The sequence below is a fragment of the Stegodyphus dumicola genome, chromosome 9, assembly GCF_044657685.1.
Source record: "Stegodyphus dumicola isolate Sdum_Otavi_A_Nest chromosome 9, ASM4465768v1".
In the NCBI taxonomy this organism is placed as follows: domain Eukaryota; kingdom Metazoa; phylum Arthropoda; class Arachnida; order Araneae; family Eresidae; genus Stegodyphus; species Stegodyphus dumicola.
In genome coordinates, this window is record NC_140776.1 from 190,415,024 (window position 1) to 190,442,675 (window position 27,652).

Below are 27,652 nucleotides of genomic sequence, written 5' to 3' on the forward strand. Positions count from 1 at the left end.
ATGTTCGTCATATCATACCTTTCTGGCATTGCAATTTTAATGACCAGAGTGTATTTAATAGTGTGCAGTGTATTTATCAGCGACTGTCTGTTCATTTAAATTGACTGTCCTTTTATAAGTTGAGAAGAGTACAAACTCAATACACAGTGCATTTTCTTTATAGTACATTGGTTTTATTAAATAATGAAACATTGAACGAGACAGAAAAGAAAAATAATATTGAAAAGGATTAAATTTAACAGTTCCTCAAAAGGGATCTTCTTAAATTTAATACAGTTTATCAGTCGAGACTGTGAACAGACATAGCCCAGGTGGAATATCAAAACATTTTATAGGAAATTAGATGAATATTCATTGAGGCATATTATGTATTTTTAGTAGATTTAAAATGTGAAAAATACTTTATATAATTCTATAAAAGTATTTAATACTTTAATCTGGTTGATTTAAATAAAAATTCATGATTAAAATGAATATTTATTTCAATCAATTATACTAAAAAATTAAGAAATAATATTCTCACGACCTGCATCTATTGCTTTTACATAGTTAATTCATAACAATATAATAAATAATGTGTCGTGTCCAGAACTTTAAGTGTGATAGAAATAGCAGTCAAAATGTTGAATCTTAAATGCACAAATCATCTCATTTTGATTATCTTTGAAAAGGAAGTACAGTCAAAAGTCTTTAATCCGGATGCCCTTAAACCGGAATGATCTATAATTCGGACTTCCAAGCTATAAAGTTTCTGTGCATGCGTATCTTCATAATGCGTTAAAGCATGCGCATAATGCCTTTACGCTTGCACATAATACGTTTACGCATGCGCGTTTAATATATAATGGAAGGTATAAGCTAAGATAAAATTATCTAATTATCTATTTCAGTTAATGTTGCAGATAGCGTTGTTCCATAATCTTCTAAATGGATCCGGCTTATTATTTTTTGCAGACTGTTAGAGCAATTTTATAAAAGTAAGCATGAACTTTCGATTATGTCAAAAAAGAATTTATGATATTCCCGATTCTGGAGCTGCCAAAGGATCTACAAAGCGAAAGCATGTTCCAATGTCCATCAAACAAAAAGTGGAATTGCTGCAAAAAAATGGATAAAGGCATATCCTTTGTTTCTCTAACATTCCGAAATCTGTTTATCAATTTCACGCTGCTCTGCCGGGAAGAAGGGGGACATTGCGGCGCACAATGAACTGTAAGTTGATCTATCAACACTATCCTTATCTTCAGGGCACATTTTTATTTTATTTGGCTTATAATTCCTTACTAAATGTAGTATTTCATCTCGATGTACTCCGGCTTTGATATGATTTAAATCAAATTCCTCGTCATTATAAATATCACGAATACCCATCAAATAGTTTTCTGCTTGCAATTTTCTAATTTTGACTATGCGTAATGTAAGCTTTACGCATGCGTGCATTGAAAGAAATATTTAATAAAATAAACAAATAAATATTAAGCTTTTTTTTTTTTTTTTTAATTTTTATTTTGATACTCTTTAGATCATACTTGCTCTTTATTTCATAAATTACTGTTTCATGTTTTTAATTTTATAATTCCTGCATGCCACCTTACCAGATTTAAACTGATGATCTATAATTCGGAAAAACCGATAAGCCGGAATCGCCGAAGTCCCGCCGAGTCCGGATTAAAGACTTTTGACTGTATATTAACAAGAAAGAAAACCTTTTCTAAGGCAGTCATCTCAAACTGGTAGCCTGCAGGCTGCAAGTAACCCCCTGAAGCAATTTCGCATAGCTTAATAATAGCTTAATAATATATACCCATCAACTGAATTAGCATTATTATGACAAGACTTTGATTCAGAGTCCTGTTTTATATCATTTTGCTTATGATTCAAAACGAGTATAAGAACTGCCCAAAAAATTCACAAACAGAACTAATTTATTTAATATAATTCATATAAATATATATTTTTAATGCATATAAATTTTTCACACATTTCAAGCTATGCATACATATGACTAAGTTTTATTCATACTTCTAAAAAAATAAAATATCCTCATATGTGAATTTTTGCAATAAGAACAATCACTTTGAGTATATATTTAGATGTGAACATTTTTTCTGTGCAGTTGATAATAATTATGAAAAAAATGAGATTGACTGATGTTTATCAGGTGGGTGCAGCTGAAATCTGTAGTCAAAAATAAAGAAATTCACTCTTTGATGAACAAATATATGGATTTTTTTTTACATACATCAAAGGAAAACTTAATAAGTATAAGAAAGAGAATAAGTTGTCTTTATTTGCTCTCACATTTTGTCCAGCTGGAAATATTTTTTAAAATGATTATTTTTAGCTGAAGTAAGTTAGTCATTAATTCAACTTAATTAGATGGTTTGGTTGGTTTATGTGACAATGGCAATTTGTGGAGGACTTTCTAAGGAAAACCGGTTTGTACACACATTACACCTGAGGAAAACCATGAAAATGCCCATGCAGCCAACCTGTATGTGGCTTTCGAACCTGCAACTGAACTACCAGTGTTCAGCGACTTGGCCATAGGTGTGCTGAACATATTTAGAATTATTTGGAATAAGCTTTTTTCAGATCGTGCATTAGGACCACATTCAATTTATGTTTGAGACCACTGCTCTTAGATGACAACATACACAGAAAACAAATTGATAATGCCTTAGATAAGTTTAATTATAATCATACAAACCTCATCTGTCGTCATTCTCTCCTGAATCCCTATAAAAGAAAAGAACTAATATATTATCTGAAATTAAAAAAAAAAAAAAAAAAAAGGATATATGTACTGAGATATATACTTGAAGGCCATAGTTTTAAATATCAATGGAAAGAGCAATTCATGACATACAAAATTCAAAGTTTATATATCAGTAAACACTTTGATTATGCTAAGGGTTTTTGTTTAAAGGAATGACAACTGCTGCTTTAAAGATTAGTTATCAATATGATTTGTTAATTTCACAGTGGGCAGATAAATGAGAAAATGACAGTTATATTCTTGGAGACTAACTGAAGTAAATATTATTAATTCTTTACTTACACATTTACTTCCAAGTGACTCTTCAAGACTAACAATTCTAGCATGCACGAATGCTGCAGGAACGCACAAGTGTAAGCTTTTCGTAATTGGGTAAAAATTTACGGCATCGAGAATTTAGATGAATAAAGATTTTCCCCACTATATATTGTGCAAATAAAAGAGCATGGATAACAGAAGCAGTAATAAATGCCTGGTTTGAAAATCATTTCACACCCAATGCTCGGCAATATTTGAATTCACTTGGTTTACTGATGATGCAAAAATTGTCCTGATTGCAGACAACAGTTTATCTCATACTTTACTTAAAGTTTAGTAAAAGATAATGTATTGTTATGAAATGTCCAGGCATGGTTAGATAGCTTCCCCACAAGGCAGGTTTAGGGTTGCCACATTTGTCAAACAAATTGGTGATATGCCACAGACGGATGGAGAACCTTCTGGAATGAATTCTTACTGGTTTAGCCCAGAATGTTCTCCAACACAAGCCAAAAGCTGTATCAGCCCTGCTGGTACGCGGAGACTCAGTTCGTCCATGCAGAGTTTGCGTCTCATCTGGCGAACTGACAGTCAGCGAGCTCGCGAATGTCTTAAAGTCTAGTGCCGAGCTGGTCATCGATAGCTTCATGAGAGTCTAGTGCATTGTCAAGTTTCATCTTAGAATATGTTAAGCTCCGGGAACAACTGGACTGAGTCGGAAGCTGTACTCTAGTGTATCATCGAGTGCACTGCAAGTTGTTGCATTGAAAGTCTCAAGAGCATGTGAAGTTCCAAGAACGACTGAACCAAGTAAAGAGCTTTACTCTGGAGCTTTGCCCTGAAGCTGTCTCCACCATTATAGCCTGAAGGCTGTGTCACTGATTGTGCCAGAAAGTTTATTGTATTCTTCGACTGTAAATGTGCTATTGGAGCTGTCTTGAATAATAATACTGGCTAATAAATTGTGTTTAGATACTACATTAAGTGTCATCGTTATTCACTCCAAATCTTCAAACCCATATGTGAAGAGAAAAACATGTCAGAAGTGTGATTTGCAAGTGAATGCTAGTGACCCGCCTGCAGAGGAAAGCCATGGCGGAGGAAATGAAGACTTTGATGGACTTCTTAGCCGAGATAAGAGCTGAAAGCCAAGATCAAAGCCAGACAAGACAATCTGCAAGAGCAACTGCAATGGATAGTAGTGAAGCAAAAGGAGATTAGAAGCGACATCATGGAGTTTAGAAAGAAAATTGTAGTCACAAGATTTTGAAATGACAGAAGTGGCATCCAAAAAATCAAAGGATGAAGAAATGAAGGAAGCAGCTGGTGAAGTGTCCGAGAAAGTCCAAGAATGTTACAAGAAATAAGGGATGAAACATCTTACAAGACTGAAGAAACAGAACTAAAAGATGAAGAAAAGGAAAGACGATTCTCAACCTCAAGAGTCTGAAGTTGAACTGGAAGAAAGTGATAATACTGTTTGTAAAGATGATGAAATAAAAGAAGTAGCTTGTAAAGCTTCTGAAAGAGGTGAAAAAATAATTCATAAAAATAAAGTTTGGATTCCAAAGTGCCTGAAGTAGTGATAGAAGAAAATGAAAATATGACTGTCAAGATTGTAGAAACTGATAGTGAAGTTACAAAGTCGCAGTTAGCAAGTATTGAACCATCTGAAAGTTCATGCGATGCTGATATGGAAGAAGCTGATGTACAACTTATGCAGAGGGCTCTAGTATTGCAAGAAAATTCACCCACTTCGCAATCTATGTGTGTGCCTCATAATGCAGGTTGTGCAGACAAGGACTTGATTCCAAACCAGGATACTCTTGCTTGTAAAGGATCGAATTCTATTCATGACCCTGGAGCAAACATCGCAACTGGCATTCAGGAAATAGAGGTAGCATGTAGCATCTGCTAAAAGTATTGAGGTGAACTTGTAAGGATCTTAAGTTTTACTAACGTTTATTTTATTTTAAATCTTTACTATCACTTCTTATTTTCTACTTCCAGCCAGAATTATAAGCGTGAAGGTTTTTATGCAAAGTTTGTCTGGCGAACGCCAAGTATTTAAGTGTGGCCTTTTTGCCAAGCAAGAGAGAGAGGAAGCAGTGAGTTGAAGCAGGCCGCTTACCTTAGAAGTTACGCAGTTGCTATTTGCCTTCCAGGCCAGAGGTTTTAATCCTCTTGATAAATTAAACGTATTGTAGTGTTCACAGTCTCTGTGCTACATACGCTTCCTGTTATTATAAGGCCAATCTTCCACGTGTATTATTCTAAAGTTAAATTAGAGTTTAGTTTTATTTTGATATCTTTTACGTTAGACCCCGAGTGGAGGGTCATTGTATTCCGAAGTGCGGAAGTTATTGTATATAGAGAAAAATAAAGGGTTTTGTATACCCTTCGTCTGTATCCTGTCACTTACTACAATTAGTGAACATAGCTTTAGTAAGCTCTCTGTTCCTAGTCAGGTCCTTGTATGTTCCCGAAGAAGGTTAGAAGGAACATTGAACCTGATAGTGGCGCCCAACGTAGAAGAATAACCATGGCCGAGTTTCAAGAAGAACCTGTGCTGCCTGCAGAAACGGCTCAGAATCCAGAAATGCCAGCTGCCGCCCTGGAAGGATTTGGGTACATCGTCCAGACCATGCGCGCTTCGATGAAACCAGAAGCAACGTTTAATGGAAACTCACCGGTAACCAGTTTTTTGGAAAAATTGGATGACCACTTCATGCTCTACCCCGTGCACGAGTTTCAAAAAGTTACCTTAGCTACCAGCGCTTTGAGGGGCCAAGCGCTTAACTGGTTCAAATGTATCGGCAGAAGTCTCTTGGGTCAAGCAGGAAGTCCCACCTATACTTATGAAAATTTCAAGACTGCCCTACTAAAAGCCTTCCCTGTTGTATGGGATCGTGCGAAATTAGAAACGGAACTTTTTAGCATATATCAACAAAGAATCGAAAACCTCTCGAGCTTTATTTTAAGAAAAATTCACGTTTTCAAAGCTCTTGTATGGAAACCGTCCGGATCCTGAAATAATTCAAGTGATTTTGCTGAGGTTACTACCCCAAGTGCAAGACTTTATTGAATTGAGAAATCCGACTACACTGGAAAAATTATTTGAGCTAGCAATCCAGTTTGAAAGTAGAAGAACGGCGGACGTCGAAAGAAGACGCCAATATCAACAGCGAAACCAATTTGGTACACCAAGACTACAGCAAACTCAAGCACATGGCTACGGAGAAAAAGCGAATCAGTGGGCAAGGAAACCCGAGCATTCAAAAACAGCCGGCGAACGTCGACAGTTCAATAGCAACCCAGGAAAAAAGTCTCAAGGCCAGGGGAAAAAGAAGGAAAGCACGGAAAGGAAAAATAATTTAAACTAAAACGGATTTCTGCTGACGAGGGGGTGCAGAAATCCGAAGGCCACGAAAACCCCTCTTCCTACAAGTTAAATACAGTAATGGTGAAAAATTTGACTCTTCCGAAGATTGAAGTCTTGGTGAATAATATCCCGGCCACCGCACTCCTGGATACCGGCGCGCAGTGTTCCTGTGTGGCAGAAGTCTTTTTTAGAAAGTATTTTCGCAAATACCGCATATATAATGCGGATAATACGACAGTATTAGCCGCGCAAGGAAAAGAATGTAAGTGCGTAGGTAAAGTACCTTTATATATCCGTATCAAGGACGAAGAAGTAAAGGTGATGTTTTTTATAGTAAAGAATCTGCAAGCACATTTGATTTTAGGAATAGATTTTCTTTCAGACGCACAAGCAACACTGGATTTTAATGAAGCGTCCCTTAAGCTGACAATGAGACCAGTTCGTACTGAAAAGGCTGAACCGCCGATGGTAAATCTTGACCACCTGCCTAATGACGAGCAAGAAAAAATCCGACAAGTGGTAAGTGAATTTGCTTCGTTATTTAGTGATATTCCAGGATTTACTCAGGTTACTAACCATAGTATTGACACCGGAGATGCATTGCCAGTTCGTCAAAAACCATACCGGTATGATAAGAATAAGGAAAAAATTATAGAATGGCATATTACCGATATGCTACGTAAAAAGATCATAATGCCCATCTCAAGTAGTTATGCTAGCCCGGTGGTTTTATGTAAGAAAAATAATGATTATCCTTTGGAGCATCCAAAAAGGTGGAGATTCGCTATTGATTACCGTAAATTAAATTCCATAACGAAATATCCGGTATATCCATTACCGATCATAGAAGAAATTTTAAGGAACATAAAATCAACCAAATTTATGACGACTTTAGACTTAACGACTGGTTATTTTCAAATAGGGGTGAGGCCTGAGGACGTGCCTAAGACTGCTTTTATAACCAAGTCTGGCACTTATGCATTTTTGCGTATGCCGTTTGGCCTTTCAGGCGCCCCAGCAACATTTCAGCGATGCATGGACATTGTGTTAAGACCTGTTCTTGGAAAGTCCACATTTATCTATTTAGACGATATCATTATTACTAGTGATAATCTCGACCAACATGTACAGGATTTAAGACAGGTGTTTTCTTTATTAAATGAGGCCGGTCTAAAAGTTAATGTCGAAAAGTGCAAATTTGCAGCCCCTGAATTAAAATATTTAGGTTACAAAATATCGCAAAAAGGGATCGAGACAGATGAATCAAAAATAATCGCTGTACAAAAGTATCCGACTCCAAACAGGGCAAAGAAGCTCTCTTCTTTTCTAGGACTTTGTTCATATTATAGGTCCTTTATAAAAGATTTTGCGGCTATCGCTGAGCTATTGTTAAAATTAAAAAGGAAAAAGGGAAGATTCTCGTGGACGGCCGAAGCCAATAGTGCTTTCGAAAAATTAAAACAAGCATTAACGCAAGCCCCTGTGTTGAAATTTCCTGAAAAGGATGAAAATTTAGAAATTTCAGCGGATGCTTCGGATTATGCGGTAGGAGCGGTACTTTCGCAAAATCAGCAGCCCGTGGCATTTTTTAGCCGAACTTTAAATCAAACACAAAGAAACTATTCCGCGACTGAGAGAGAGGCACTTGCAGTTCTGTTAGCAGTGCAAAAGTTCCGAGTCTATTTTGGAAAGGCGCCGATAACAGTATATTCTGATCATGCGGCGGTAACTAGATTGTACTCAGGGAAAAAGTTATCCCCAAGGTTAATAAGATGGGCACTCAAGCTGCAAGAATATAATCTGGTAATCAAGCATACCCCCGGAACGGAAAATATCGTAGCAGATGCCCTATCACGAATTAAATTAGACGAACAGGGTAATACAGTAAAAGTTGCAATGCTTACAGCGTGTACAATAAATTCCCGAGAAACTGTAATAACCGAACTGGGTAAGGATCCTGAGTTTGGAAGTATTTATGAGTATTTGAAGGATCCTGAAAATTTTAGCCACCAAGATATTATGGAGATAAGAAATAGGGCGGCCCATTACGAACTAATAGATGGTCTATTATTTTATACAAAAACTACGAATTTCGACCTGTTATCCCAGCTAGTCTTAGATTAAATATCCTGCATGAGCTCCATGACAGCCCTTTAGTTTCTCATGCTGGTATTCGAAAAACTATCCAACGCGTACGCGAGGCAGTATGTCCAGTCCTGCCCAACATGTCAAGCCGTTAATTATATTAATTTCCGCCCGGCCGGGTTTCTAAATAGTATTAAATCCGAATTTCCAAATGAAATAATTGGTATCGATTTATTGGGCCCTTTCCCAAAAAGTCAGTTAAATAAAAGTCGCTATCTCCTTGTTATGGTTGATCATTTTAGTAAATGGACCGAAATTGTTCCCTTAAAACGAGCCTCCGCGAAATTGGCTACCGATTCTATTTTAAATAAATATATTTTAAAATACGGGGCGCCCCTAAAAGTTATATTGGATAATGGTCCTCAATTTGTAAGTAATATATTTGAAGACGTGTGCCAAAAACTGGGCATACGTCATTTAAAAATGGTCCCGTATCGGCCGCAATCAAATATAGCGGAACGGGTCAACAGAAATATAGTGAAAATTATCCGTAGTTATGTTAAAAATTTTCATAAAAGCTGGGATAACTATGTCAATGAATTTGCTTTCGCCCTTAGGACCGCAAAACATGATACAACGGGCAAAACTCCTGCTGAGTTATTTTTAGGTAGAAAGATTATAACGCCGTTAGATAAATTATTTTATGTGCAACAAAGAGCCACAGAAATTAAAATGGGTGATATAGAAAAACTAATTAAAGAAGCAAAAAAGAATACGGAAGTAGCACAGAGAAAACAAAAGCTGTATTATGACTTGAAACGACGGGGAGTAACTTATAAAGTAGGGGATGAAGTGTTAAAAATTAAGCATTCACTTTCTTCAGCACCAGAAGATAAAACTGCCAAATATTTTCCACGATTTGAAGGACCATATGTTATAGAAAAAATAACTCACGCTGTTGTAGTGTTAAAGGCCAGAAATGGTGAAACCTGTTCCGCAAATATTGATCAAATCAAGCCCTACTTCGATCGTAATAAAATGCAAATCTTTTCAGATCTTTTGCAGGATCCGGCACAGGCAGACACCGCAGGTACAAGTTCCAGAGGTGGGAAAACGACAAGTACAAGGGCAAGCCAATGAGAGACAGAAGCAAGTGAAAAGAAAATTGCCCCGCGGAAAAATTGAAGGTAAAAAGAAAAAGAAGCCGTTCCACCGTCCAGAAAACAGAGTTCACGAACACCCCCATAATGAAGAAGGGAGAAGGACGACGTATGTGAAGAGGACCAGGAGAAATGACGGCAACTATAACCCGGCTTTAAAACGGAAGATCGACTCATCCGACAGAACTCTCCGCAGCAAAAGTCACCGAACTGCGGAAGGGCCATCAGTGGCGGAGGAAAAAGTACAAGAAAAATTTGAACGGCCAACAACGAGGTCCAAGCAGGATCACGACAGAAGTTTCCCGGTTCCGCCAAGACCAGCTGCCTTCAAACGGCCAAGACCACAAGCAGAGGAGAAAAGGAAGGTGTTCAAGGGTGGCCGTACTGGTGAAAAACGGAAGCTTCCAGAGGAAAGCACTGAAGGGCGAGCCCGTACAAGAAGGAGGATAAACCAGGCTACTGTCTGCAGCACCTTTAAAGACTGGGCCCAGAAAAGGATGTCCGAATATTACAAAGATAAGTAAAATTTTATGTTACTTTGCAAACTTAAGTTAATCTTTCATTCTTACTGCAAGTGGCAGATTTCAAGAAGTTTTACGTCATGCGAGGTCTACCTTTATCGCCAAAAGGGCGAGAAATGAGTTGTGACCGATTTTCTTATTATGTTTTTAAATTACTCGTGCATAAAACTAAAGTTGATGTAGAATAGCGTTGTGTAAAGACTTAAATATTGTAAAAAGTTATTGTATAAATTTTATTTAAAACATTCTAGCAAGAAAGAAGTTTTAGTCTGAAAGACTTTTTGAAATGTAGTATTATTTCAATGTAGAAAGAATTGGCACTTGCTTTGAAAAGAATAGAAGTTAACAATGTACTACTAATGTATGTTTTCAAATGTGTAAAATTAACGGCATGTTGATATGTTCTTATATACATGTGAACTGTTATTTTAAATGTTAAGAAATACCGTGATATGGTAAAAGTGAAAGTAATGTTAAAACTTTGTTATTCGTGTGACTGTAAAGATTAAATCATGGCGAATATGTGGTAAAGGTTGAATGATGTAGTTAGGCTCTCTGACGCTACACTTTAGAGTTAGCCACTTTTAGAATAGTACCTCAGGGTTTAGAGTTGAAATTAGGGTGTGTTAAGAGGTCTCGTTATGTTGAATTTTAACACGTTAGTGTTTTGATTGTAGGAGGAAGTGTGGCACACGTAGACAGAAAACACATTCGTGTTTGGTGTTCTTTTACAACACATGTCAGAGAGCACGGGGAGAGATAATTAAAATAGTCATGAATGAAATAAGAATGTTAAGAGCAGTATATTCTATATGTTATTTGCAATGTCATTGTGTAACATTTCATTAAACTAGTTTTCCTTCCAGAGATCTGGAAGGAACCAGAATTGAATAAAAGCTCCTGGTTAGATGCAGTACAGATGAAAAAAAAAGATTGTTGTATATCCTGGGAGCTGCTATTGTAACAAATTTCTTTCTTTTAAATTTTCTAGTTTCTAGAGAAGTTATGGTTGTAAAAGGTTGGCCTCGCGTTAGATTCTAGAGCTAAAAGTTTTCAACAAGGTCGTTTTAGACCTCAGTTTCAAACTAATTAACTCTGGCGGGAAGTATGTAAGGATCTTAAGTTTTACTAACGTTTATTTTATTTTAAATCTTTACTATCACTTCTTATTTTCTACTTCCGGCCAGAATTATAAGCGTGAAGGTTTTTATGCAAAGTTTGTCTGGCAAACGCCAAGTATTTAAGTGTGGCCTTTTTGCCAAGCAAGAGAGAGAGGAAGCAGTGAGTTGAAGCAGGCCGCTTACCTTAGAAGTTACGCAGTTGCTATTTGCCTTCCAGGCCAGAGGTTTTAATCCTCTTGATAAATTAAACGTATTGTAGTGTTCACAGTCTCTGTGCTACATACGCTTCCTGTTATTATAAGGCCAATCTTCCACGTGTATTATTCTAAAGTTAAATTAGAGTTTAGTTTTATTTTGATATCTTTTACGTTAGACCCCGAGTGGAGGGTCATTGTATTCCGAAGTACGGAAGTTATTGTATATAGAGAAAAATAAAGGGTTTTGTATACCCTTCGTCTGTATCCTGTCTACTTACTACAATTAGTGAACATAGCTTTTGTAAGCTCTCTGTTCCTAGTCAGGTCCTTGTATGTTCCCGAAGAAGGTTAGAAGGAACACTGAACCTGATAAACTGTACACATGATGACGATAAAGTACAGAGTGATGAACAAACTGTTTCAGATCTTCCCGTGGATAAAAAGTCTGAAAGGACTGAATGTTCATACTGTGATATACAAAACAGGAATACATCTGAGAACTGCAGTGAAAACGTATTTGACCCAGGTATAACTTAATGAAAATACAGATTGAAATTCATCCCGAACTTTAATTTGTATAATTTAAAATTGTTATGTGTTTAATTTGTGTAATTTGTGTATGTAACTTGTACATAGAGTAAATAATTGTTCCTTTAGTTATGCTTACTACAATTAGTGAACATAGCTTTTGTAAGCTTCTCTATTTGTTTGTTTCATTATGTCTTGTTTGTATCGAATTTGGCTTCTGACAAAGGGTTGTACTGCCCAGGACATGCAATCTTTGAGAGGGGCAAAGTTACGAAATTACTTATTTAAATGTTTCTTGATAGTTTGATATTAAATTAAATTCCACTGCTACTTTGAAATACATTTTTTCATCATTTTGTTCAAAACAGGGTCTTTAAAATGCCGTGCATAGTTTGTGAAATGCACACTGCAACTCATCTAAACAACTAAACTAATTCAAACGCACTTCAAACAAGCGGTGAAAATGATGTATTCCATGATATGCTGACGACCTCGCGTATTCGTATCAGGGTTCGTACACATTTCTACATATGGAAATTAAGGACTTTTAAGGACCATTAATGAAAAAATTAAGGACCTATGAGCAAATGAGAACTGAATAAATTCAATTAGAAATATTATCTATGCCTGAATTTCACTTTTGTAATACCATTCTAAAAATAAAATAGATCCCTAAGTATGACACATTATTATTAAACATGAATTAATAACCATGGAAAGTTTGAAATTAATTAAAGTTTGAGAATAAAATAAACTTTATGCAATTTACAAGTAGCATTAAATATTTTACACTTATAATAGTTGGACATTTTGAAAGAAGATAAGTGACATTTATATTTTACTAACAGATATTTTTATGTCTCATTTTGTCACATACTTGTTCAATCTAGAGGTTTAGTAAATAGCAGGTAGGTTTTATGTAAAGCATCATAGGTTCAAATGAGAAGTAAGATTATAATCAGCATGATTCATAACAAAAGACTGAATGTTGTCACCGCTGTTGCTTGTCTAGAGAGAGACCTGCTGATTAGAACAAACCTGAAAGGCCTGTTGTAGGCACAGTTAGCGAGTTTTGAAAGTGTTGTTGTTACAAAACATTTATGTCTTATAACAACAAAACTCAACAAAATATTTATGCGTCATTTTGATTTGAAGCCTTCCCAGACATTTTTTCAAATTTTTATCGATTTCCTCCTCCTTAAGCATCTTTTCTAACAATCAAAAATTTGTCTGAATACGCAAACCAATGCTCTGACTAGTTTCTGCATGCTTTATCTGCTAACTTGTCAACCTCCCCATAATATACTTATGAGGGTTTACTTGATCTGCTAAAAGTTAAAAAGTTCCAAACCCCCCGACAGACATGAAGCAAATTATTACTATGTCTGAAAGTAATGATAATATCAGACAAAGGTTTAAATAAGCCTCTTATTTAAAAAGAAATTAGAACATAAAGACATGTTCTGATGCTAACAAAATCAATTACAGCTCACAGTGACGTTATTAAACAAGAACAGTCAAATTTAAACTTTTAGTGGTCAAAGATTATACAATTTAATTTTAATTTAAGCTGGCTCAGTAACTCTATCATATGAGGAAATAAAAACAGGAATTTCTAGTGAAGGCTGAAATCATGAACAACTGGGTAATTTACATAATAACTGTACATATCTTTGAAGAAAAATTTTCTTCATGTATTTAGTTTTTTTCTTCAACAGGTTTCATTTTCATTTTAGAATTTTTGGATTTAATTAAAAATTTCTGCTATTCCAAAAACAAATTTTAAAAACGTGCATTTAGAACCTTTAGAAAAAGCAGCTAATTTTATTACTTTAGTAATATGAACATTCAGAAGAAATGAAAAAATTTTAAAAACGACATTTTTAATTAACTACACTGGTTATCATAAATTAAGGAAAAATCGAAAAAATCACGATTACTGAAAAAGTTAAATGTAGAATTTTATGAAACTTACCCACAATATGCAACACATAGTAAGGTATCAAATAACATAAAAAGAAATTACCAGACAATTATGGTAGTATAGAAATTAGCACATGTATAAAATGAACAAATCGAAGATGTCAGTTTGCTATAGTAATAGTACCTTCAATAAGGAATATTGTTGCCTCTAGAAGCAATACAGCACATTCAGCGATGTGTGATGCTTTCAATTATGCGGTCTATCAGTTCCATAGGAAGCGAGAGCCATTGCTCTTGCAAAGCAGTTGCAAGTGCGGCAAGGGTCTAAGGGGGCGGATTGAGAGCAGCTACATGTCTCCCTAAAGCAATCCAAACGTGCTCAATATGATTCAAGCCCGGGGATATATAAAATGAACAAATCGAAGATATCAGTTTGCTATACCTTCAATATGGAATATGATCGCCTCTAGAAGCAATACAGCGATGTGTGATGCTTTCAATTACGCAGTCTATCAGTTCCATAGGAAGCGAGAGCCACTGCTCTTGCAAAGCAGTTGCAAGCGCAACAAGGGTCTGAGGGGGCAGATTGAGAGCAGCTAGACGTCTCCCTAAAGCATCCTAAACGTGCTCAATATGATTCAAGTCCAGGGATCGAGCTGGCCACTCCATGCGCAAAATTGTTTCCTGTTGAATATAATCATATACGATGCAAGCCCCGTGTGGTCTTGCTTTGTCATCCTGTAACAGGAAAGCATCACCTATTGCCCCGGCATATGGGCACACATAATCATCAAGGATGTCATCTCTATAAAAATGAGCATTTATGGTTCCCCTTGGAAAAACATGGATGTCTGTGCGTCCACCCAAAGAGATGCCACCCCAAACACAGACACTGCTTCTTCCGTATGCATCTCTTTTCACGGATGTTTGACGGATAATAATGGGTTCCAGGTTCTCTCCATATCAAATAATGCCTACTATCGCATTCTAGACTAAACCTGGACTCATCCGTAAAGAGAATAGTCCTCCATTGCTCAAACGTCCAGTGGACATTTTGTCATGCACACTGCAAACGGTCCCTGCTATGGCGTGACTTGAGTGGCACGCAAATGATTATTCGCCTCTCATACAGACCACCTCCGTGAAGCCTTCTATGTACAGTTGACATTGACACCAACCTTCCAGTGGCTGCAGCAAGGGAGGATCTAAGACTTGGAGCAGAGGTTCTATTCCTGAGTGCACATAATGTCAAATAGCCATGGGGTGTTGTCTTTTAACATCCCTAATGAGATCGGACAGGAGTAGACTTGCAATTTTAGATAACCCCACAACAAATAATCACAAGGATTGAGATCTGGGGACTTGAGAGGCCAAGCATGACCAAAAAAACAGCTCAAGGCATTACCAAGTGACTTAATATTCGAATTTAATAAAGAACTAGGAGATGAGTATTCTATTAATGATCTAATTGGCGTTTTGCACAAACAGTTAATGGCTAAAGAAAAAAACAGAAATGCACTTTCGTAACTCCCCAATACCACACCCAGATACATTTACTAATTCCAGGCTGGCTGCCGCACAATTAAAAAACAAAAAGTCCCGTCTCATGACAGCTTCCGAGTTATGGTTTATTCGGAGGAATTATGCACACAGAAAAGCACCAAAAGTATCGCATTAAACTTACAAATATAGATGGAAGCTTTAATTGTGAATTATTTTAGACGAAAAAAATGTGCTTCTGTTCTTCTGTAAGTTGAATGATTTGCACTGCTTAAACCAATTAAAAGATCTTGTTTTTTTAATAAGTGATATGGTTATAAACTATAAATCTTGTCTATGCGAAAATAATTTGGATGAAATCCATTTACTCATTGGAGTTGACTGTGCGGGAGAATTATTAACGAGCAGAGCTTAAATTGAGCCAGAGCCCACCAGAGCCTGACTCCAGTACTTCTCAGTTTTTGAGATAAATCATTATTTTAGCCGAAATCTTGAAAATGGAAGGGCTGTGGCACTTCTTTTCTGCAAGTGAACCGCAATTTCAACAGAAAAATTTTATTTTAATAATAATTATGCCTTAAAAAACTATTCTAACTTCTGAATGGAAGCCTGTTTTCCCCTTGGACACAGCTTGAGACTTTTAAGGAAACAAAAGCACCCACCAACATGTCAAAAGCTAATTCTCCAGTTAGTGCGATGATTTATGAGAGCGAGAAAACTTTTCATTCCTGAAAATGTTGAAGGTATTTGGACCTTCAGCAGACTTGTCTACTGGTCTGATTCCATGGACGCACTGTACTGGATCCAAAGAGAAGGCCCTTGGCAACCGTTTATATCTAATCATGTAAATGAAATTAGAACTCTATCAGAATCCAATAAATGGAAGTTTGTTCCTGGAACTCAAAATTCTGCTGACATATCATCAAGAGGTTGCTTAGTAAAAGCCTAAAATACTAAAGTTGCTACTAAAGCAAAATGGCACGAAGGACCTCCCCGGCTTAGATATTCTAAAGATAAATGGCCATATTATGATCTGTCACCTGACGAATATATGGTAAATGCAGAAAAGAAGAAAACTGCAGTGTCTCACATGAATCAGAGTAATGGAAATTATTATAACCATATACCCTCCTATGAGAAAATAAATAGAATTACTAGCTGAATATATAGGTTTTATAGGAATTCTAAGACACCTAACAAAATTTCAGGAGAACTATCTACTGAAGAGCTTAAAGAAGCTGAAATTACAATTTTGAAAAAAGTTCAAGAAGACTGTTTCTATAGTGAGAAAACTCAGCCATCTAAAATCATTGTCGACATTTACAAACGCTGAAGGAATTTTGAGAATTAAAACAAAACTCCTTTTGAGAGACGACGATGAAAATTTCAGAGTCCCGATTGTTCTACCATCTGATCATCATGTAGTCAAGTGTCTGATTCTGTCTAAACATCAAGAACTTGGTCATCGTGGAGTACAGTCACTAATAGTAGCTTTGAGGGAAAATTATTGGATACGGAAAAGCAGACGAAGTATAAAAGCAACAATCATTGTTTGTCAAATATTTAGAGTCAAATCCCTTGATATTTCAGCAGGGATGCTTCCTGAAGATCGTGTAAAAAATGCATGCATTTTCGAAATTATTGGAGTGGACGTAACATGTCCATTACTACTGAAAGAAAGAAAGTATGGATCCTAATTTTAACCTGCGCACTTTATAGAGCAGTACATTTAGAACTTCTGACTTCTCTGTCAACAGACAATTTCTTATTGGCACTTAGAAGATTCATAGCTCGTCGTGGTCGCCCTTTAGTGATATACTCAGACAAAGCAACTAACTTTACAGGAGCTGAAAATTTATTGAAAAATGACGATCTGAAAAGATTAAAAATATCTATTTATCTTGCTACCTGGAAATTCATTCCTCCAGCAGCCCCATGGTAGGGTGGCTTTTGAAAGAGGTTGATGGGTTCTTCTCCAGCAAATTCTGAAAAAAGTTTTAAGACGAGCATCTCTAAAGAAAACGATCTGAAAAGATTAAAAATATCTATTTATCTTGCTACCTGGAAATTCATTCCTCCAGCAGCCCCATGGTAGGGTGGCTTTTGAAAGAGGTTGATGGGTTCTTCTCCAGCAAATTCTGAAAATAGTTTTAGGACGAGCATCTCTAAAGAAAATGAAATGGAAACCATTCTCTGTAACTGTGAAAACTAACGAAATGCTAGACCTCTAATCTATATAGTGAAGATCCAGAGGACTTACATCCATTAACACCTGATCTATTTTTTGGAAGAGAATCGCCTAAGTAATGCAACTGATTTTGATCAAATAAAAACTACTATCGAAGAGTTGAAAAACAGATTGGTTTACAGAAAAAATCTGATGCCTGATCTTTGAGTCAGTTTTCGAAATGAATATATGGGACAATTGCACCAAAGGACAATAGCTCGAAACTGAGTTTATGTCCCTAACATAGGAGATATTGTATTAATATGGACTGATAACCTCAAAAGTTTAGGGAGGGCGTTTAGGGAGAATATTATCGATTTACACCAGCAAAGATGAAGTAAGCTACAACTGCCAAAATTAAAATTAAAGCAGGACTTGTGACTACACCCATCAAAAGACTGTCTTTAGAACTGGATGGTCGCCAATGTGGAGAATGTTATGTTAGAAGGAGAGCCTTCTGTGAACCAAAGGAATCCCAATTACCATCTTGTAACAACTAGACGTGTTGTTCAACTTCCCTCACGTTATGGACAAAAAGGTGTTAAGTCCCAGATCAATGTTCCCAAAACTCAAAAGGTGGAGTGTTAAAAGCAGGGCCTTTAAAATGTTGTTCATAGTTATCGTTTGTGAGAAGCACACTGCAACTCAACTCTTCTCTAACTAAAATGCACTTCAAACGAGTGGTGAGAATGACGTATCCCATGACATGCTAACGATGTATTCTTGAGAGACAAAATTTGAATTGTAATTTTTAATGTTGTTTTAAATATATTCTAGCGTCCGTCTACGTGTGGACTCTTAATTTAGTTATGCTGTTTTTTATTTGAATGCTGATTCATCAACATCGAAGGAGATACAGTCACCCCAGTGGAAAAAAAAATTTGCAGAATTTTGATATTCCTAATGAAATAAAAACCTTTAAAAAAGATAAAAAATTACTAAGTTAATTTTTTAACAATTTAATGTAATCATTTGGCTAATGCTATTGAAAAAACCACGGACAAGTACGATCATATGCACCTGCAATAAAATGAGAGTTTAGCAAGTATTTTTATGAAAATAAATTTTTAGATACATATTTTCACATACATTTAAAATGCAGCTGTAGCTGCAGGATCAATAATAGTTATGAATACTATTTACAAAATATAAAATCCACTTGATGTTTAAAGATAATTAATAGTTTCAGATAACTCAAACTTTCATGATGACAGTGCATAGCATGAGTGTTTCACACCAAACAAGACTGAGTACTCTTTTATCAGATTCTCAAAACAGAAATATGCTAACCTGCTTGTTGCATGTCTTCTATGGAAGACACGCATTCTTCCTCCAACACCTCTTCTTCAGATGTGTCCTCTTCCCACGTGTCTTCCTCCTGTGCGTCTTCTTCCTGCATGTGTTCCTCCCGTGCTGTAATTACAAATTTCTTGATATAAAAGCAATTTTTTTTAACTGTGTACACTAGTAATAATGTTTTATTTCCTCAAAATATTTCTCAGACTACAAAAATCTAATAGAAAAATTAGCCCAGCATAATTTTCCACGATTTTCAAACTAAAAGCCAAGGCTCAATAAAATTTTAAAGCTAGTCCATGAAAGGAAAGTTAAGGTGAAAGGAAGCAGATAGGCAAATATGCATTGGCCACACACCAGCATCATTAAGATCCTATTAATTACGAAAAATTATTGATAAAATTCATAATTCTTTCTTGATATAAAGCTATATCGTGTAGTAAGAAAGAAATCATAAAATAAGAGGAAAAATATACGAAAATTATTTAATATATTTTACAAACCAATTATATTATTTTTAAATATATAAATCTTTATACAATAATTGCAATATACAATGGAAGACTTAAGTCAAGCTAATAATTTACATTAGTAAACAAGAAACAAGCTGAATACTTTAGAATGAAATTTGAAAGAATGAAGAATTTTAGATTAAATATTTTTAAAAATTGCATCAGCTGATTAGACCACAGCCATCACATTTTAAGTGATATCGAACTTTATGTGCGGTAAGAATCTGTGCTTCTTGAAACATGTTTATAAAATTAAAAATAACAGCAGCACAAAAAATAATAAAAGCATAAATCTAATAACAATCTTTTTTAAAAAAACTTTTGCTTCTGATTATCTTAGCTATATTTACATGCAGTTGTTTGTATTATGATTATGTTGTATGCTGTATATTATGTAAAATGTAAGGAGTTCAATGAAGATCTTTCTTCTAGAAAGGGTTGAGGCAAGAAATGGGTTGGCATTACTTGCTACAAGCCCAAGGGCAAAAGCACTCGTGCCCATGACCAACTTTATACTTTGCCAATTTCAACATTTCTATAACCCACAAACCTATCACCTTCGCTTTTCAACAGCATTTAGACAAAGCCTCTCCCAGACAAGCAAGACAATAGAGTTATATTGCTCAATTTTCAACAAATATTTGCTTTGTCAATGCAGAAGGAAGTGTTGTTGCAGATGCTCTTTCCAGAATTAATACCGTCTCCAACTGATTATGCAACTAGTGCAGAATTTTAAGATGATGAAGAGTTAAAAATTTTAAGAAACAACCGGAGGCTAAGAATGGTTCAGATTCCCATTCAGGCACTGACAAATTGATTTTCTGCGATGTCTCTGCAAACAGTAACCGCCCATACATCCCCTCAAACTTTCGCAGACAAATATTTTCCTCTATTCCTACCCTATCTCATACAGGGATTAGAAGCACAAGAATATTAATCATGAAAAGATTCATGTGGGCAAATTTCAATAAGGATTGTCAGTTGTTGTGAAATACATCATTCAAACATTAAACACAAATATCTTCATTTTGATGTACGAGACACAGATGGCGCTGGCTGTCATTGAAGTAGAAAGAAAAAAAGGGTTTTTCCCTTTCGACCTTCGTGACGTGAACTGATTAAGATGTGTAATAACTTTCGGGGCGAGAAAAATTTCCCGACAGTTGTTAAAAAATGTATATATTTTGTAGTGTAGAGAGAATATAATTAGATAAATCAACTTCTTAGAGTTTTTATTCAGATTCAACATCACACTACCCAGGTAAGGGAGCAAGTTTTGTCTTTAGTTTTTCTGGATTGCTCGGTATCTTTGATGAGTGAAGGAAGTATTTTTATTTTAATGATATTTAATGATAAGACTATGTTTTAGTAATAACAGTCAGTTATAGTGTAAGGAATGCATGGAATGCCAATGATCTAAGGTTCAAAGACATACAAAGTTGGCTGTTATGGACTTCAACATTCCACCTGAATGTTTTCAACACGTTCACATTGGTTTTGTTGGATCCTTACCTTCATGTCAAGGTTTCAGACATTTACTAACGATGATTGATAGTTTTTCAAGACGGGTTGAAGCTCTTCCTATGGCAGATCAATTAGCGGAAACAATTGCAAAGGGGATGATCTCAACCTGGATTTCTTGTTTTGGAATACCACAGCATATTACTTCTCATCAAGGATGTCAGTTTGGAAGTCAACTCTTCTCATCTTTGAGCAAATACTTCAGTTTTCAAAAATCCAAAACAGCTGCATACCATCCACAATCGTATGGATTAATTGGGTGACAACTCAAGATGGACCAACTCAAGATCATATGGACTAATTGGGCTTGAAAATCTCATTTACAACAAAGAACAATCTTGAGTAGACACTTTACCCTTGGTTCTTCTGGGATTATGCTCTGCACTGAAAGAAGATACAGGATACTCTTCAGCAGAGCTTCTTTATTCAAGTGCCCTCTGTTTACTTGGAGAATTCGTCACCATGATGCCTAATGTCACACACTCAGAGTTAGTGCAAAGTATTATTCATAACATGAAACTGTACAAAGTATAATCTGTAACATGAAATCTTCTCCAAAGACTACCCATGGATATTCAAGTGTATTCATTTCAAAATGCATTTTGAATTGCTACATGTTCGTCTACAATAACGCGGTCACTAAATCCAGTTTATCTTTGGCCTTATGTTGTCAAACACCGAGCAGTGGTGTAGCGAGCATAACTGGCACCCGGGGTAAATACCTTTTTGTCTACCCCCCAAAAAATACAGTTAAAACATAGATAATAACAAAACATTTCAGAATGAAATAGTAAGGAGTATTTGAAGTGCTACACTTTGGTTTGGAAAAACATTTTCTTCATAGATCTGTAGTGGAGTTTTAGGTTCAGTTTCTTTTCTATTACGGAATAACATCTTGCAGACATTCGCTGTTCTAAAGAATTATGGAACATTGCGAGTTCGGTATTAAACAACCATGTAATCGACAACCTTTTTAACAAAAGGAAATAGAAGATATTATAAAGGAAAATTATAACGTTTGCAAAGTTGGGAATATGCAAATTTAGTCTGTAACGTCGGAAACTATGCATTTTAGATAAGGAGCGACCTGTAGCATTCCTTTTTAGTAGGAGACTAAAAACAACCGGCACGTATTGAATGCTTTGTCCCAGTGAATATACGATCTCTCAGCAAGATGACTTAGTTGAATCGGTAACCAGGAAGACCATGAGCTGTTTCCAGAATAGTCAAATGCAATCCATTGTAGCGGAAGCTTTACGAGTTTCCCAAAATGTCATTTCCAGATTATGGAATCGGTTTTTGGAAACGGGATATGTTTGAGAAATTCGGGACAAGGTCGTGTTATTGTTTTAAAATAAAAAAACATGAGTTATATGTGCATTTCATTTTAAAAAAAGAAAAATATATCTCTTAGAGAGAAATAAAGTGGTCAGAAAGAATGTTTTGTATGTGGAAATATTTGGTTGAAGCACTGCAAACATTTTATTACACATTTTATCAGACAAATCAAGAAAATAAGTAATTAATTATATTGCAATAATTATTAATTTTAAATATATTTTCCAGAAATCGATCGAAATAAAAACTGAAATTTTCTGTAAAATAAAAACTGAAATAAAACTAAATAAAAACTGAAAATCTTGTTTGGAGACTATTTGGCGCCCCGCTGCGAGCAGCGCCCAGGGTGTCATACACCCCTTTGCCTCCCTTCGCTATGCCACTGACACCGAGCACCAAAGTATTTTGGCATTGAAATTAATGGAACCGTTAAAAGAATTTCAGTTGATATGTTGAAAACCATGTTTTACCATAAAAGACAATGATGAGCAGCCTCTTGAAACCCACAGGCAGATGGATTATCCAGATCCGCTCACACATTGCAAACCTCCGTGTCAATCACAACCATACCACAAGCAGTGGAAGGACGTTCAGGTTTTCCCCCCATTTAAAGAATTATGTCTCCTAATCATTTTCACTGGGAAAGGAATGTGTAGTGTCCTATATGTTTCCTCTTCTTATCTTAAATGTCTGTACATTTTAATTTTCATAAGATGGCAACATAGGATTGTTGCCCAGCAACAACTGGTAGATTATGCGATATGATTTGATGGAAAAATAAACGACTTGCGTTCTTTTTCTGAAGTCATCGAATTTTATTCATTTAAAAAAGTTTATTACAGGTAATCTATCTTTGCAATGAAGTCCTAAAATGAGAAGGCTAAAATCGACACATGATACCTGTTCCATACTTGTAACTTTATCGTTTGGCTGAACGAGCACTTTCCTGCTGCACTTTTGTTATTGTGCATTTATTATGTTAATAATCCATTAGATGTAAAATCTGGCAATTGGAAACAATAATAAATTTAGTCTGTGGTAATTGGTAACTGATATATTCCACTACATGATGAATGCTTCCTCACAATATGTGCTCACTGTAATAACTGCTTCTATTCTCACTAAGAATAAATAATTAAAGGGTAGAGTTAATAAACGCATCTTATTTCTTACTATGCTAAACTACACATGCTATCTATGTATCTGTGTAGTGAGTGCCTTAAGCCACATTAGGCTCCAGAACTGCAGAAAACCAGGTCCAAGGTTTCACTGAATATAATGAACACTGCAGTGTGTGATCCACTGCTGAGCTAAAATTTCTCTGGGATATCACCTGTACCCTTCAACGAGATAATCCAACACCAGTGGCCTTACCATGCAAGAATTATAGCATTCGCCGACAATGTGGCATTTGTGATCAATGGAACAAGAGACTTCCTACAGGATAACTGCAACAAAATGCTTTCCATCTTCAGTACTCTCTGTAAACAGATCCAATTTCAAATCTCTCAAACTCTCAAGCTCTAATAATTCCTAAACCTGGCCACAATAAAACAAGAACCCCAATTATCAAAACTGACATCCACAAAATCAAATGTGTTTGCACCATAAAATATCTGGGACTCACCACTGACCACAAGTTCACATGGATTCCACACCTTTGAGAAAAGCGTACCACCACTGCAAAAACTGGAAAATCTCTCAAACCCATGGAAGGATACCAGTGGGGGCTCAACCATCATATAATGAAGCTACTCCTTAAAAACATAATTAACAAGACAGTCAACTACATGGCAGCCATATGGGCAGACTCCATGACTTCAAGAAAACAAAAATTATTAAATTCCATCTAACGCCCTATTAAATATTACAAGAGCTTTTCAAACAACATCCACAAACACACTCCAAGTCCTGGCGGAAGTGACACCACTCACAATAGAAGCAGAAATAGAAGCCACCACAACTACCATACTACAATTGAAAAAACCAGCAACCCTCCAAGACAAGGTATTCTGTCCTGATCAATATGAATACAAGCCAAAGAAATATCAAACTCACCCAGCCAAGACTCTCAAAAACTTAAGATGTAATCTGATTCAGCCACCTTCAAGACACCAATCTCGTTGCCTCACAGATGGCTGCAGCACCACCATAAGAACAAGAAATAGACCCTACTTTGAATTTCAAAGCCACCTAAGAGCTGACAATAGTGTATATCAGGCAGAACTCAATTCAGTATCAACTATCTCCTACAAGAACAAACCAATAATATCCACATAGTGACAGACAGTCGATCATCAATATATGCGATTAAAAATTCATGCACCACCTCAGGAGTTGCAGAAGAAATACAAGATACCATCACCTCCAGAAACAAAATCTTTATCATCACCTGGACAAGAGCGCACAGCAATTGTGAAGGCAATGAGAGAGCCGATTTCCTCGCCAAAGCAAGCCACAATGGAACAGCTTGGAGATGAAATAAACATGCCATGGCCACAATCGGCCCTAAAATAGAAATTAAAACAGCATGCTTAACAGAATGGAAACTATAATGGTCACAAGGAATAACAGGCAGATGCACGCACAGCCTTCTACCACAGATAGACGAGAATGGCACCATATCCAATTTTTACCTGTCACAGTATTATCTCCGGCCACAGCCCCTTCCCCACATATTTTAGCAAAAGAAATCCCTCTACATCAGATGTGTCTGTATGTGGGGAGAGGGGTGATCCAAATCATTACCTTCTATAATGCCCACTAACATCAATTCATCATGTACAACACCCCAGTCAATCAGGAGTAGAATTCCAAAGGTTCAATTAAACATCGATATTCCTATAATAACATTAAAGAACTAATTGACAAGCTACGTCAACATGATCTAGAGCTGCGCCAGCCCTAAAAAAAAAAAAAAAAAAAAAAAAAAAAGGAACATCAAACAAGATGCACAACATTACTCAATGTGGCTCAATGCCCCAGTTTCTCAAGTTTCCACGGATCCATTGCTTCACAAACGATGCAAAGCAATGGATAATATCAAAAATCAGTAATCCACTGCTTCATGTGACATAGTACTCAGAATCCCACTGATACCATGTTCCACCAATTCAAAGAATAGTGTCCCGGCCAATGTTTCAGTGATTATCATGATTATGAACTCAAAGTATTACTAATGGTGACTAACTGCTCAGCACCACTCAGTGATTCGGTGTTTGAGTGATTAAGTGAATACAAACTCAGTTTCATCAGAGGTGACATTCATCAATGCATTATTTCCACAGCACTTCTCCATATAAGGAGTGCCTTCAATAACAATAAAAGCACAAAAATAGCATACCCATCACCAGAGACAGTGAACTATTTACTACTAATATGAACTCAATATCACCTAAATACAAATTACCATAAATATTATATTAACACAGTGCAACAATTACGAAATCATGAATAATTTTTTATACTTGTGAGCTGCTAAGTGCACTCAATATAATCCAAAACTGTGAGCTGCTAAGTGCACTCAATATAATCCAAAACTGTGAGCTGCTAAGTGCACTCAATATAATCCAAAACCGTGAGCTGCTAAGTGCACTCAATATAATCCAAAAGCCACTGTAAAAACACTGCAATACCACTACAACCACTAACCAACGTAAATATGACTTAAATCCACTATAATCAATCAATAATGTATGCAATCCAGCTCCAATGTAAAACTTCAAGTACAGCAATGTTACCATCTATTCAATGTATTCATAGATGTAAAAATATACTAAAAATGTAGCCTTTTTATAAGATCTTAAATAAATGCCTGAAAAGGGCACTTGTGTTCCCCGCAGTGGGAACGGTTCTCTAGAAAGGTTAGTGCACGGGAGGTCTATACCATTTTTGTCAATGGCGATGTCATGGTGCCCCCCCCCATACTTGTTCCTGTCCTACTGAGCTAAAATGATGAAATCCCCAAAGCAAAAACCACAATACTATCAAAGTGTTTGCGGAGATGCACGTATTCTTGTGAGGTTAGTGTGTTAACCTTTTGACAGTCATCCAATGAGTTACCTACATTCTAGTTATGCATCGTAGTAGGCAAAAACTTGCAACACAAATTTGCGACTGACAGATATGCATGCTGAGGAAGAAATAATTGCTTAATCTTACAGCTATGGAAGGTTTAATAAATAGGCTTATTTTAAATCTTAATTTAATTGCGCTTATATGGTCAAAGGACACAATACGTCATCTCAATCTTCTTCCGTTTTTTACAGTTCTATGAATTGGCATGTAAAGTAATGTACAACTGGACACATAAAAACGAAGTGCATAGTTTCAGAATTATCACCATTACATGATTTTAACATAATTGAAAGGACTCTTACAAAATGATACAATTTGAATATTTTTGTTGATTACCTGGTTCTTTCATTAATTTTGCATTCTGAAAGTAGGTTATTGTATTTAAATGCTGTAAACCTTTAACTGTTTAACATACCTATTTTATTTATTCCTTTTTTACAAACAATACACTCAAAAATTAATATACATTGCTTTTGAAGATATCATTTACAATTTTTATTTTTGTCTTTTTAATTATCATATCACAAATATGCTAACCTGCTTCCTGTGCACGTTCCTCTTCCTCTTGCTCCCTGCGCTCTTCCTCCTCTCGCTCCCTGGCGAGCTGTCGGAGCTTTGTCATGATATTGCTCCCTATAAATGAAAATTTATTCATCACCATTAACAACAAAAATTTTAACTAAATGTGTCGTGAATATATAGTTGTAATTAAAACAAGATAATTACAAACTTCTTAATGTAAAAGCAGCAGTTATTTTGGGGGGAGGCGTTAGCCCAGAAGGGCCATTAATTTCATTTTGGCATTTTGTGTTGAAAACTGTTGAAAAAATGTTGGTTTACTTTTCAAACTGCTGTCACCAAATATTAAAGACTTGTACTATATTAAAAAAATTATGAAGAATCTGCATAAATGTATGCATGTTTCTTGCATTGTGATGAAACAACAGTAATTAGAGCTATCAAATTTCGAATAACGGACGTTTCCATCTGTATATGGGCATCTGGAAGGCCAAATTTGGAATTTTTTTTATTATCCATTTCATATTTTGTAAATTGTACATGCTTAAAATGTAGGTAAATTGTTAATGCTATTTAGCCCAAAAAGGGTTATTAGTCTCGAAATGAGATTTTGTGGTGATTCACTATAAATGACATATCGCGCTTCATATTGTTGCTACCAAATATTTTCACCCTGTCTCATTATTAAATATTGAAGAGTCTATATGT

The 27,652-nt window shown here is 35.9% G+C and overlaps 1 protein-coding gene across 1 annotated transcript in view; it reads right to left on the reverse strand.

The window, feature by feature from the left end:
- The window catches only part of LOC146995595 (uncharacterized), a 169,624-nt gene extending 142,570 nt beyond the window's left edge, over window positions 1–27,054 (reverse strand). The window contains exons 1-3 of the mRNA XM_085824480.1: window positions 26,963–27,054; window positions 18,972–19,094; window positions 2,711–2,739 (exon numbers count right to left, since the gene is read on the reverse strand). Of these exons, the coding sequence (XP_085680606.1) occupies window positions 2,711–2,739; window positions 18,972–19,094; window positions 26,963–27,047 (237 nt within the window). The 5' untranslated portion in view covers window positions 27,048–27,054. The remainder of the gene's footprint in view (window positions 1–2,710; window positions 2,740–18,971; window positions 19,095–26,962) is intronic.
- Between the last annotated feature and the right edge of the window lie 598 nt (window positions 27,055–27,652).